Below are 14,602 nucleotides of genomic sequence, written 5' to 3' on the forward strand. Positions count from 1 at the left end.
CTCATATTTTCACTTAAGTATTTTTTCTTGCCGAATTTTATTAAAGAAAAAAAAAACAACAACCTCAACTGTATTTTATAGAGAGAAAGAAACTCACAGTCGAAGCAGGGCACCGAACTGCCATTTACTCATCCTGCCTGTCTTACGACGATCCATGTCTTGAAAATGCTGAAATCGTAAAGAAAATTACATCACTAATGTATATTAAACCTGAAAATGCTGAAATCAGAAACAAGATCACTCTATTAAAATAAGTGTCCTTGTTCGACCCAATAAATCAGATGCTGAATTTATCAAGAAGTTTATTGGACATGATTTTTCAATTCAATAAAACATTTCTTTTGCAAACTGATAAAAAATAAACTGTATTTCTACAGTCTATATAAGCTAATAATCAATAACGATGTTCAGTTAATACTAAAATACTCTGTATGAAAAAGCTTACCAATTAAGTAAAGTTTTTAAATATTAATGAGGGTAAAACTCGATGTTTAAAGATGAATGTTGAAATATTAATATAATTTACAGTAGATCATAGTTTTACATGACTAGAAATATCTGAAGATTTTCCTAACATTCATGTCCTAACATACATCATAAGACATGATGTAGGGAATATCTATTAAATATCTTTAGCATGTCTGGGCTGAAACCATGAATAATGTTTATATGTACTCATTTAAAAACAAAAAGTTAAAGCTCTCACCTTGTCAAAAGTGTGGAATCTATTGCGAAACAGCTCCTCTAAAATCTTCATCACCTACAACACAATGTTTCTATTATTTTTTTCTGAATTTAGTTTCAGCACAAAATAAACAGGGAGACAAATGCTCCATTATTTGATACATTGTACAGAATAATAATGAATGTTACTCATACCACACAGAGCAGGCAAACAGCCCTACATTTACATATCCCCGTGACAAACTGACATTGTGATCAATTCAAAGAAGTGTAAGAATGTGATGCACAAACTCTCTGTGAGGGTTGTCAGTGTTCATCATATTTAAAAAATTACTGCGAGAATCGCCTCAATAAATGGCATCATATAACATAGTCTTAGTATAGTAAAGTCTTATCATATTCTAAGATGCAATACGTTTCAAATATTTCAAAATTTCGAATAAAATTTATTTTCACTTCAGAAAGTGGAAATTAACTGATTGCTTGCTGAGATAAATCAATATTTACAACAATCTTCATTTTGGTAGGAAATAAAACAAACTTCTTTCAGCTTTCATGGCAGTTAATTATGTTACCTTTGGATTTGTAAAATGATATCAACAACCATAGAGCAGACAAAAACATTACAAACAGTTAGTAACATTGTGCTATTATCAAGGAATTGAATCAAAGGACTGGTACAACAGGTTTTTTTGGTCCAACATGATTAAATTCCAAGTGTAGTCAATGTTAGAACCCAATCAAAGGGGGATAGACAGAAATAGGTGGGATCACACAGTGAGTTCACTCCAGTGTGAAACATGTGGATTCAGTCAAGGGTGACAACTGTGGTATCACTCAAACATGGATTTTGTAAATTGCATACCTCTGTTGACAGATACTGAAAGCAAAACTCATAAAGTAATAAGCCTTTCTATTAAGCACCCCTTATTGATCAGTATATCAGAAAAAATACACAGGCTGAAGGTAATTAATCAGTATATCAGAAAGATCACATATGTTGTAGCTAACAGAAACAAGAGGCCAGTAGGCCTTAACGGTCACCTGAGTAGCATTTAAACTATAACCTTGTCAAGGAGTCTCATATATGTATTTAATAAGGTTTCATTCTGGAGTAGAAAATTATAAATTTGTAAAGTACTTATGTACTTACATCAGTGACTAGGTACTTACACCAGTGACTAAGTACTTACATCAGTGACAGGGTACTTACACCAGTGACTGGGTACTTACATCAGTGACAGGGTACTTACATCAGTGACTGAGTACTTACACCAGTGACTGGGTACTTACATCAATGACAGGGTACTTACATCAGTGACTGGGTATTAACACCAGTGACTGAGTACTTACACCAGTGACTGAGTACTTACACCAGTGACTGGGTACTTACATCAGTGACTGGGTACTTACATCAGTGACAGGGTACTTCCATCAGTGACTGGGTATTAACACCAGTGACTGAGTACTTACACCAGTGACTGAGAACTTACACCAGTGACTGGGTACTTACATCAGTGACTGGGTACTTATACCAGTGACTGAGTACTTACATCAGTGACTGGGTACTTATACCAGTGACTGAGTACTTACACCAGAGACTTGGTACTTACATCAGTGACTGGGTATTAACACCAGTGACTAGGTACTTACATCAGTGACTGAGTACTTACATCAGTGACTGGGTACTTATACCAGTGACTGGGTACTTACATCAGTGACTGGGTACTTACATCAGTGACAGGGTACTTATACCAGTGACTGGGTACTTACATCAGTGACTGGGTACTTATACCAGTGACTGGGTACTTACATCAGTGATGGTTCTGATGTTATCCTGGGGCTGGACACCGACTGCCTCCGGCTGGGAGTGCATGAAGGTCTTGGCTTTCTCCCTGAGTCGGTCCACTGCCGAGGACTGCACCATAGAGGCAGGGACGACCTGGCAGACATCCAGTCCTCCCTCCTGCTTCCTGTTCCACGACCCAGGCCTACAACAAACACAAGGTCACGTTATTCAAGGTCGTCATCAGTGTCAAATCATGACATGGTTCTCTCAGTTTAAGCGCCATTCTGTCATGATAAATGGTTCTCTCAGTTTAAGCGCCATTCTGTCATGATAAATGGTTCTCTCAGTTTAAGCGCCATTCTGTCATGATAATTTACTCCAGGCATCTGCTGATTTCACAGCGTTTCTGATCAGATAAATAGTCCATTCACGGTCCCCGTGAGAAGTGAAATGGATATAAGACAATATGAAGTTAATGTTTTCAATTTTTCAATTGGGTCCACCAATTTTTAAATTACTGGGTATTTAAAACTTTGAAATTCCAAGTCCTTCAAGATTCATCACCCAATAGTACTATGTAAAGATGCTGACAATTAGAAGACAATGATACTAAGATACTGAACGCAGATGGAATCACAGTGATACATGTATGATAATGATAGAGAAGAATGGATACTAACGGGACGTCAAACATCTGGAGGAACTTGTTGTAGGGGATCAGTCCATCACTGTCCTGTCCCACATCACACTTCACCTGCTCCCATTGACGCTCAGACATGGGGTACCCTAGCCGCTTCTCTATCCCGCTGCGGAACTCGTGGGGGGTGATTACACCCAAACCATACTTGTCACAGGACCTGAAGGAAAAGCCAACCATTGAAATATCTCTCAACAAACTCCAACAGTGACCAGCCCCCAGTCTGTTGGTAAAAGCTTGCTTACATTGACAAGAACAAGTTGCAGAAAACATCATGTTTGGCTTAATAATCTGCAATGATCCTTTTTTTCTGATATAAAGCAATTACTTGAAGTAGCCGATCAGCTTGAGGAAATCTCCGTGAAGTAAATCGACCAATCGAACGTCAAGTTCTTCTGAAGTCAAAGAGTGTTGAGGAAGGGGCCATGCTGGAAACTTCTTATCCTGGAATCTGGAAATCATAGAATGGAATTCATCACTTATGACATTGATAAATCACAAATCACTGTACAGTTATAAAATAAATGATCTATACATATACTTTATATAATAAAGTCTATACATCAGTACTTTTTATTTCTTTACATCAAATGTTTAATTTTCCATTAACAGTAGTCTCTACATGATTCAAAGATATCAACATTTTAGGCTACATAATATCATCTTTAAATTGATTGTCCATCACTATCTATTGTGATATTTTTCTTTGACATATGTTGACTTCGTCTATCATTGACTAAATCTCTGACACACATTTTATCATATACATGTACATGTCTCCCACAATCATGTACCACAGACTGGTTCTCTAACCCTAACCCTGTTCTATTGACTGGTTCTCTGATATACTCGTGTTCTATTGACTGGTTCTCTGATATACTCGTGTTCTATTGACTGGTTCTCTGATATACTCGTGTTCTATTGACTGGTTCTCTGATATACTCATATTCTATTGACTGGTTCTCTGGTATACTCGTGTTCTATTGACTGGTTCTCTGATATACTCGTGTTCTATTGACTGGTTCTCTGATCTACTCGTGTTCTATTGACTGGTTCTCTGATATACCCATATTCTATTGACTGGTTCTCTGATATACCCATTTTCAATTGACTGGTTCTCTGATATACCCATTTTCTATTGACTGGTTCTCTGATATACCCATTCTTTTAACTTGTTCTCTGCCACTTACTGTTGGCTGGTGACAACCCTGTTTGTGACACTGTTTTCTGATTTACTCTGAAACTTGTTCAGGAATTCCTTGTAGTTCACCTGCCCACGAATTGTTCTCACTCCATTTCTGTAAAACAGTATACACATTAAACAGAATGTATTAAATCATAATGTGATCTTTCACTCAGGACTGTGATTACAATGAAATTAACAATACAGCTACCAACTCCATCTTCAGGATTATAGGTTAATTCATGATACAATTACAATCATCCATCATTCACACCTCACCTTGCTAGGAAGTTGTCAAGGTCGGTCACAGATATATTCAGACCAAACTCCTGGAGAACGCGGCGGAAGTCAACGCGAGAAATGTATCCATCACTCAGGTAGTCAAACAGGTCAAAAGCTGAGAGCATGGCATTGTAAGACTCCTCAAACTGCAATCAAATCAAATGAAGGGATTAGAGTTGTATCAATTACAGAGTAATCATACACCACTACAGGTCAAAAGCTGAGAACATGGCATTATAGGACTCCTCAAAGATTAGAGTTGTAATTAAACAACAGGTCAAAGGTCATGTCAGCTATAAGGCATCACACAAGTACTCAAACTCAAAAGAAACCAATTAAAGCTTAGGGATCTACCAGCTCTTAGCTTAATTGAGATTCCCATGATTAATATGGAATACCAGACATATATCTATAACATTATAGAAATTGGTACACTCAGTGTTGTACCCCTAAAAAGACCTTATTTTAAATACATATTATTTGCATGATTGTTTTATATATTAATATATCTGAATAGCTGCAGCAAAGGTATGTAAGGGTAGTTTACATACAATCTAAATCTAGTTACAAACAATTGATATAATATAAGATCTGTTATCACTGTTTAAGGTGAATATGCTTCTAAAGGTTTTTAAGGTAAGGTTTGCGGTTACAGGGAGATAACTCACACATTTTCATTGTGACATAACACCAGCTACCCTTTATTTCAGCTATGACGTCAAAATTTATAAGACATCATAATTGATTTCAGGGTTTTTTCAATTTCCATGGTTTTGCAGTTTCAATGAAAAAATAACAGGACACAAGCATTTTATCAAGTTCCACAAAAATGAAGTCTGCATCATATGGTTTTGAATAGTGTTTTAGGAACATCAGATTACACATATTCGGAGATACATTTTTCCTGAAATAAGTGGACTTGGAAAGGTTTCAAATACGATGTTTTCCTTTACATAGTAGTAGTCCAAAATTAAGACTTTGCTGCATCTTATTCTTTTTTTAGATAGTTCATCAGAAATTAATAAAATTGAATCATGATATAAATAGTAACATTATTTTGGAACATTTTAAGCATAAATATCCCCCATAATAGTCACATATAAAATGTACATGTACATATTTTCATAAAATTGTTTACATTTCATCATGACAACATGAAAATTGGAAATCATGATATTTGACCTTTTGTAGTTATAAAATGGGACGGGCAAAATCATTTGAATTTCATGAGAAATAAGACTTTCATATAGTGAACAAATGGTATGTAACTTTGGAACAGCTTCTAAAATACGCAAGCCGCAAACTTTACCTTAAATAAAAATCATCCAACTAACATCTTGTAATACATATTGTTTGTATACCTTCAATAAGGACCCCCCATCCCAATTAACCTAACACCGTACTCAATGCATGAGTGCATCATCTTGTGGGAAAATATTATACCCAATCTCAACTCTATACCTCATAGTGGTCAGTTACAGAGCGTGTGATGGAGAGCGAGGTCTTGCTGCGGATATAGGCGGACTGTGGACGACCACGGTCAGCCCTAAAGCCCACTGATGTACGACAGCGAACCTCGGTACTGGTGGTGCTTGTTCGTTGATGCACGACCTTGGAAAATCCCACTATCTCCATCATATTAAGTCTCGTTCTAATTATAGCTGTCTCAGAATTTCAACCTTGGAATCACTGAACTGCTTTCTGCACGAATATCCTATAATTCATTAGCTCTCTCTCTGCCCTTTCACACATTAATCACAGAACTTATAAATACATATACTCCAGGAATCTCACATATATAGAATCCTTCATGTCACCATATTCATCACAATGGAGTCACGATCAGTACCACCATGAAATTACTCCACCGAGCTAAAACCTGACCCAGAAACCTCCCCTCTCCTAGTCAGCCGTACACACACAAACACCGAGTTACTATGCCTATATAAACATTGATTTCTCGGACCAGATCACTCTTAAATTCCACAACCTGGTATTTAATGTTATATCTTCTGACAACACTCTTCACTTTTAAACACAGCTCCAGGTTTAAAGGTCTGGGAACATTACCATAAATACCCGAGTTCTCGCACCTTTCTCAGGTAGATATCTATTTACACCTGTTGCTATGATGAAATCCTGATTCCACACTCCCAGAAAATTGATTTACCTACTTACACCTCATTACATTGACATATTGATTTCACATGGATCGGCCCTCAATTACACAACCTATTGATCTCTGATCAGTTTCCAGAGATCTAATACAAAATTTGTAGGGCTACAAATACCACTGACTTAATTAGCTTATGATGACATTTACTCAAAACAGAGAAATTTAAAAAACTGTTTTCTTTGATTTTTGGAGTGCATTTAAATTTGATGTAACCAATTTGGCTGAGCAGGCTTTTAAATGTAACACTGTAACCAGTATGTCGTTACCATTAAGTCTCCATTTAATTTTTTTTTTTCTAAATGCTTATTATATTTTTTAAAAATGTCTTTGTTAGTTTGAAAAAATTAGTAAAATGTTGGTTCTGGTTAGGAAAAATAATTCCCAAGGTTGGGTGGATTAACATTTATATCTAACAGGCAACTTAATACTGTAAAAGTGATAATTTAAACTGTTGGTAAAGTATGCATTTTCTGGAGTCAAACACTACATGTGGATATTGAATATTGAGTTGCATGATTTACCTACATTCGATTCAACTTTTTACCATGTGCATGGGAACGTTAACATTATATGTGGTTTTAAGCTTACTGAGTAACTAGTGAAAATTTCCCCCATGTGTATGTGACCACTTTACAGCAGAAATGTAATTTGGTGGTCAAATTCTTGTCATTTTAGGCCTTATTTAGCTGTATTTAGAGTCTTTATTGCTTTATACATCTTATCATTTTATAAAGTTGTATACACTTAAATTTTTTAATTCTTCACAAATTCAAAGCTTCGCGGTTTATGAAGCGTAATCTGCCCCAAACCATTTTATATCGTATAAAACAAATAAATATTGGATTCATTCCTTAAATATTTCAAAGGTACATATTTTTAAATCACATGAACTGTGTTAAAAAGGCAAATAAATATTTTCAAAAAATCTAAAAACTTAAAAAAATTGTCTCATTTATTTTGGTGTCTCAAAACTAATGAACCAGAAATTTATCAAAGACCAAGATTACTCATATAAACTTTTTGGTTAGCTGTAGTGTAGTGTAGACTGTCTATTTTAAAATAGGCGCTGTAGTATAGACAGTCTACTAGAACTTAACCTGTACTTAAACAGTCTACAACACACCCTGTAATGTGGATAGTCTATTACTCACTATATAGTGTAGACAGTCTATTACTCACTATATAGTGTAGACAGTCTATTACTCACTATATAGTGTAGACAGTCTATTACTAACCCTGTAATGTAGACAGTCTATTACTCACTCTGTAGTGTAGACAGTCTATTATTCACTCTGTAGTGTAGACAGTCTATTACTCACTCTGTAGTGTAAACAGTCTATAACTCACCCTGTAGTGTAGACAGTCTATTATTCACCTTGTAGTGTAGACAGTCTATTACTCACACTGTAGTGTAGACAGTCTATTACTAACCTTGTAGTGTAGACAGTCTATTACTAGCCTTGTAGTGTAGACAGTCTATTACTAGCCTTGTAGTGTAGACAGTCTATTACTCACACTGTAGTGTAGACAGTCTATAACTAACCTTGTAGTGTAGACAGTCTATTACTCACTCTATAGTGTAGACAGTCTATGATATGAACTCGCCATGTAGTGTAGACATTCTATTACTCACTCTGTAGTGTAGGCAGTCTATGATATTAACTCACCCTGTAGACAGTCTATAACTCACCCTGTAGTGTAGACAGTCTATAACTCACCCTGTAGTGTAGACAGTCTATAACTCACCCTGTAGTGTAGACAGTCTATAACTCACCCTGTAGTGTAGACAGTCTATAACTCACCCTGTAGTGTAGAAAGTCTATCACTCACCCTGTAGTGTAGAAAGTCTATCACTCACCCTGTAGTGTAGAAAGTCTATCACTCACCCTGTAGTGTAGAAAGTCTATCACTCACCCTGTAGTGTAGAAAGTCTATCACTCACCCTGTAGTGTAGACAGTCTATCACTCATCCTGTAGTGTAGACAGTCTATAACTCACCCTGTAGTGTAGACAGTCTATAACTCACCCTGTAGACAGTCTATCACTCACCCTGTAGTGTAGAAAGTCTATCACTCACCCTGTAGTGTAGAAAGTCTATCACTCACCCTGTAGTGTAAAAAGTCTATCACTCACCCTGTAGTGTAGACAGTCTATAACTCACCCTGTAGTGTAGAAAGTCTATCACTCACCCTGTAGACAGTCTATAACTCACCCTGTAGTGTAGACAGTCTATGATGTTCTCCAGTTTTGGCTGAACCTTCTTTTTGCGGCTGATATTGATCTTGATTTCCTCCCCTTTGTCTGGTTCCCCTGAGTCTTTACTGGTTGCCAGCTCTGATGCTTTATTTTTGTCAGTGTTGTCTGTTTCCTTGGTTGGCTCTGCTGTCTCTTGTGTAGTCTCGCCTGGTATATCCTGTGCAGAAGGCTCACTCTCCTCAGTCTGACTGTTGTGAGTTAAGGTCACGACCTTGGCCTCTGATTTCGGTCTGACCTTGAGCTCCACAGAGGTCTTGCTGCGGTGTGAAAATGTTTTGGGTCGGGTATCTATGGCTGCCCGTTTTAAGAATAGACTGGTCCTGATGGCTCCCAAACCCTCTTTGTCGTACCTGTAATGGTTCAGAAGGTGATTTTTACTTTTTTAATATTTTCTTCCTTGAAGCCTTAGAAAACAAAACAAGTTGCATAAAAATCATCTTGCATTAAAATCATGCTGGACTTATTTTATCAGGATTTTCCCCATTACATCTCATTACATGACAAATTTGATGATTTTACTTCTATGTCCTGAAAACTGCTGAACCATGTCTTAAACAGGTGGACAGACAGAAAGACCATGTGATTCCAACATACAACTCAGTCACATCTATGTAAGATGTTCAAGAAATCCAACATGCTAATTTACGGCAGGCATGTTCAATAATTTGTGTGACAATATAGTAAATAAAGTTTTAAGGAGGAATCACACACCGCTGCCATAGTGATGTGAATTCACTGTCTGTCATGAAGATTCCGAGTTGAGCGTGTGCCTCTCGAAGCTGCGGGGGCACAATTCTTCCATTGGCCTGAAAACATGCAGCGGGAAAGACCTGTCTTGCATCGTCTCTGTAACAGACAGTGCTTGGGTAAGAATAGGGAGAACAGGTAAGACAGGTGTGTATGTATATTGTTATGTTACGTATTAGTTTATCATACAGCATATCTGCATACTTTCTTGTTGCATATTTGTGTGTTATAGCACATCTTTGTGTACTGTATATGTTGTGTTTTATATCATAGCACAATTTTGTATGAATAATTACATTAAATATGGGTGTATTACAGCACACCTATGTTTAATTCATGCTACATATTGGTGTGTCATAGCACATTTTGGTGTACGTACATGTTTTGTTTTGGTGTATTATAGCACATGTTTGTATACTCACATGTTGCGTATTTTCTCCCTGAACAGCGTGTCGGAGTATGGCGCTGACAGGTAGGGGTTGGTAACTATGGTGTCTGTGCGTATAAGCTCGGCCTCCGGGTAGTGACGACATTTCTCTTTCTCTAGCCGCTGTAGCGGACTCACCCACTCCTTCTGCACTGTCTAGACACAGAAGACAGGTGAAAAAGGTGTCAAGAAATAAAACAATATAACAGACAACAGAAAACACAAACGTCATGGTACAATGAACAACATCACAATCTCTGTTGTACGTGTACTTCAAAGTTCAACAAAATTTACTCAATTAAAAAACAAACGTGAAAATTAATCAAGTCCTTGTCAACTGTAACAACTGCAACTCTCGGTCTGTCTGTCTGTCTGTCTGTCTGTCTGTCTGTCTGTCTGTCTGTCTGTCTGTCTCTGTCTGTCTGTCTGTCTGTCTGTCTGTCTGTCTGTCTGACTGTCTCTCTCTCTCCTCTCTCTCTCTCTCTCTCTCTGTGTTACATATTTATTCCAGAGATTGCTTTCCAATAAATCTCAGGCTGCCATTGATTCTTGTCTATTCTACAAAGCAAAACAACAAACACGCAAAGGACAAAACAGCAACAGACACACAAGAGTGGGGGAACAGGCAAGGAGAACTATTTAAGAGGTGACATTTAGAACAACAAAAACAACAACAACAATGAGTGCGTTATCCATGCGTGCCCCGGATTACCGCTATACCAGACCATGATGACAGCATTAGGGTACAAAACCAGTGACTAGGTATAAATTAGGTCAATCATGTTAGCACTACTATAACTACAATATCAAGTACTTCATGCAGTCTAAACAGGCATTCTGTGGGACATTGGATTTATTGTACAAGTAATGAATTAGAAACATACAGCTGAAACATTTAGAAAGTTACAGTGGATTTGACAAAGATGTCATGTAATACATATATGGGTATACACATAATATTGTACATCTCAGGGAATTCTGGGAGTCCACAGTTAACAACATCAACATGAGGCTCCATCACCATGGAAACTTACCAAGCCAGGGAGACGTCGGTTCACCACCTTACAGAGAACTGCCTGCAAAGTTACCACAATAGGCGGGCCATCAGACAACTAGGATTCTTATTAATCACGGATAATATGATTACCTTTCCATGGTATTAATGTTACTAAATGGTAAACAAATTGAAGGAGACATAATGGAAATCTGTCATCTCTTCAAACAATGTATCTTGATTAAAACAAAGTTAAGAAATACATGTATCAGGAGAAGTGATGTCTGTAAATTGAGATACCAGTGAATCAAGATCCTGTAAATTGAGATACCAGTAAATTGAGATCTTTAAATTGAGATACCAGTGAATCAAGATCCTGTAAGATACATGTGTAATATCGATCAGCTTGTGGACATGAGATATCTGTGAACTGAGATATCTGTGAACTGAAATATCTGTGAACTGATATCTACCACCCCAGCACATGTTACAGTGGACACCTTAGTAACCTAGTACTAGAACCAGGACCTGATGTTTGTAAATTTAATACACCCACTGTCACATACATCATCTTGTAAACTCTTAGTCAGAAATTTGTTAATTTAATACACCCACTGTCACATACATCATCTTGTAAACTCTTAGTCAGAAATTTGTTAATTTAATACACCCACTGTCATATACATCTTCTTGTAAACTCTTAGTCAGAAATTTGTAAATTTAATACACCCACTGTCAATTTTTTTATACATCATCTTGTAAACTATTAGTCAGAAATCAACAGGAAAACATGTTGAACACTTAATCCCAGAAACCCTAGGCTCGACTGTACCAGTCTCTGAGTCTTCAACTGTAGCAGTCTCTAGCTAGCTGAGTCTTCAACTGTAGCAGTCTCTAGCTAGCTGAGTCTTCAACTGTAGCAGTCTCTAGCTAGCTGAGTCTTCAACTGTAGCAGTCTCTAGCTAGCTGAGTCTTCAACTGTAGCAGTCTCTAGCTAGCTGAGTCTTCAACAGTGCATCATGTCACATAATCATATATACATGCTCCAAGACAAAACAACAAGTTTGTGCATTTGAGTGTTTGAGAGTGGGCTGTAACGCATGCTGTTCAGGCTTTTAATGAAATGATTTCAGTGCATAGATGTATATTCACATACCATTTTGTTAGCCATTTCTCTGAGTGCAATGAAAAATCAAACGATAAAAAATAAGAATGTCTCTTTTAACCATTGCTCATCCTAAATAATTTAAATCTTCAAATGACAATATGATAATTTTTTGACATGTTAGGGAACATTCTACAGATCAAAGCGACTAATGGCCTTGTGTAGATAGCTCTGGAACTGTCACTGTCTGGCCCACAACAATTACAGTACCTATAACTACCCTCTGTTCTCTAGTAAACTCTTTTCTATCACAGCTAAAGTGCAGATTCAAAATGAAAACAAATAGAGCTTAAATTCTTGCGCAACACTTCTTTTAGGAACTTGCTTAAACCACGTTCTGGCCATCAAAAGGCCTGACAGTTGGCTGCTTGTGGATTTGAATGCTGTAATCAGCTAAGTTGATCATCTAAAGAATGTAACCAATTAAGAGATGTATAGGCTACACACAGCAATATATAAGTTAAGCATTGCTACCAAGGGAGTATGGGAGCTACATAACAAGCTCTACATAATGCATCACTTCAATCACATCATGTAGCTGAACCTTCTCTACTGAGGGAGCGGGAAGCTATATATATGTTACCATTGATGGCTAGTCTATATCTCACCACACTGAGGGAGCGGGAAGCTATATATATGTTACCATTGATGGCTAGTCTATCTTTCACCACACCTACCTCATTATCCTTGAAGCAGGCCACAAAACTGTCAAAGGAAATGTGTTCCTTCCCGTCCAGTCCAGTTCTAGTCAAACAGAAAACAGGGATAGGTAAAGCACCCACCATCATTGACATTGTAGTGTTTTATTTAGTCAATAAACTGTAAATTACTTCAGAGTTCAAGCTATATAAATTCAAACTCAGGCTTCATCCCAAATAACTTCTATATGTCGATTCCTTATAAGTAGATCAACAACTAACCTTAACAAGAATCATCTTTGACAAGTTTGAATATTCTGCTCTCTGGTGAACCCATAGTCTATAGACTTTACCCTTGAATAATTCAAACTGACTTATCCTTTGAATAATTCAAACTGACTTATCCTTTGAATAATTCAAACTGACTTTCCCTTTGAATAATTCAAACTAATGACCCTTTGAATAATTCAAACTGACTTTCCCTTTGAATAATTCAAACTGACTTATCCTTTAAATAATTCAAACTGACTTATCCTTTGAATAATTCAAACTGACTTATCCTTTGAATAATTCAAACTGACTTATCCTTTGAATAATACCAGCTGACTTATCCTTTGAATAATTCCAACAGAATTTCACCGTGAATAATTCAAATTGGCTTACCCTTTGACTAATGAAACCAACTTACACTTTAAATATTCATACAAACTTACCTTTTGAATAGACTTATCCTTTGAATAATTCAAACTGACTAACCCTTTGAATATTCAAACTGACTCATGCTTTGAATATTCAAACAGACTCACCCTTTGAATAATTCAAACTGACTTACCCTTTGAATTATTCAAACTGACTTACCCTTTGAATATTCATACTGACTCATCCGTTGAATATTCAAACTGACTCATCCTTTGAATATTCTAACTGACTCACCCTTTGAATAATCAAACTGACTCATGCTTTGAATATTCAAACTGACTCATCCTTTGAATAATTCAAACTGACTCATACTTTGAATATTCATACTGACTCACCCTTTGAATATTCAAACTGACTCACCCTTTGAATAATCAAACTGACTCATGCTTTGAATATTCAAACAGACTCACCCTTTGAATAATTCAAACTGACTTACCCTTTGAATTATTCAAACTGACTTACCCTTTGAATATTCATACTGACTCATCCGTTGAATATTCAAACTGACTCAACCTATGAATATTCAAACTGACTCACCCTTTAAGGAATTTGTTGAATTGTTCCTGTGTGAGATATCCCACCAGACTGTACAGAATCCTGAGCAGGGCTTCCCTGTAAAAACAAGTAAACAAACAGTAAAATCTACTTAATGTCTCAAACTTTCATTCCTTTACTTGCAGTTCACTGTTACTTGTACCTTTTTTATTTACTGCTGTTTGAAACAATCTATACAGTCCTTATATTTGGGGGTTTTCTTGTATTTTATTGATACTTTGACACAGCCCTTTGCTTACTTATTGGTATTCATTAATACCTTGATACAAGTCCTGATCTACCTATGAATTTGTGTATTATTGATCGTCTA

At 36.7% G+C, this 14,602-nt stretch overlaps 1 protein-coding gene across 8 annotated transcripts in view; it reads right to left on the minus strand.

Moving 5' to 3' along the window:
* Positions 1 to 14,602, minus strand: part of LOC128183860 (EF-hand calcium-binding domain-containing protein 6-like) — a 33,884-nt gene that overhangs the window by 10,628 nt on the left and 8,654 nt on the right. For 7 of the 8 annotated variants that reach the window (XM_052853042.1, XM_052853041.1, XM_052853046.1 and 4 more), the window contains 13 exons: positions 14,275 to 14,349; positions 13,078 to 13,144; positions 11,276 to 11,317; positions 10,237 to 10,397; positions 9,779 to 9,913; positions 9,024 to 9,417; positions 4,633 to 4,781; positions 4,361 to 4,468; positions 3,499 to 3,621; positions 3,154 to 3,330; positions 2,498 to 2,675; positions 707 to 760; positions 98 to 168 (listed from right to left, as the gene is read on the minus strand). In XM_052853042.1, coding sequence (XP_052709002.1) covers positions 98 to 168; positions 707 to 760; positions 2,498 to 2,675; positions 3,154 to 3,330; positions 3,499 to 3,621; positions 4,361 to 4,468; positions 4,633 to 4,781; positions 9,024 to 9,417; positions 9,779 to 9,913; positions 10,237 to 10,397; positions 11,276 to 11,317; positions 13,078 to 13,144; positions 14,275 to 14,349 — 1,734 coding nt within the window. The remainder of the gene's footprint in view (positions 1 to 97; positions 169 to 706; positions 761 to 2,497; positions 2,676 to 3,153; positions 3,331 to 3,498; positions 3,622 to 4,360; positions 4,469 to 4,632; positions 4,782 to 9,023; positions 9,418 to 9,778; positions 9,914 to 10,236; positions 10,398 to 11,275; positions 11,318 to 13,077; positions 13,145 to 14,274; positions 14,350 to 14,602) is intronic. The other variant, XM_052853043.1, reaches the window with a different exon arrangement.

Source organism: Crassostrea angulata, chromosome 5, assembly GCF_025612915.1.
Source record: "Crassostrea angulata isolate pt1a10 chromosome 5, ASM2561291v2, whole genome shotgun sequence".
Taxonomy (NCBI): Eukaryota; Metazoa; Mollusca; class Bivalvia; order Ostreida; family Ostreidae; genus Magallana; species Magallana angulata.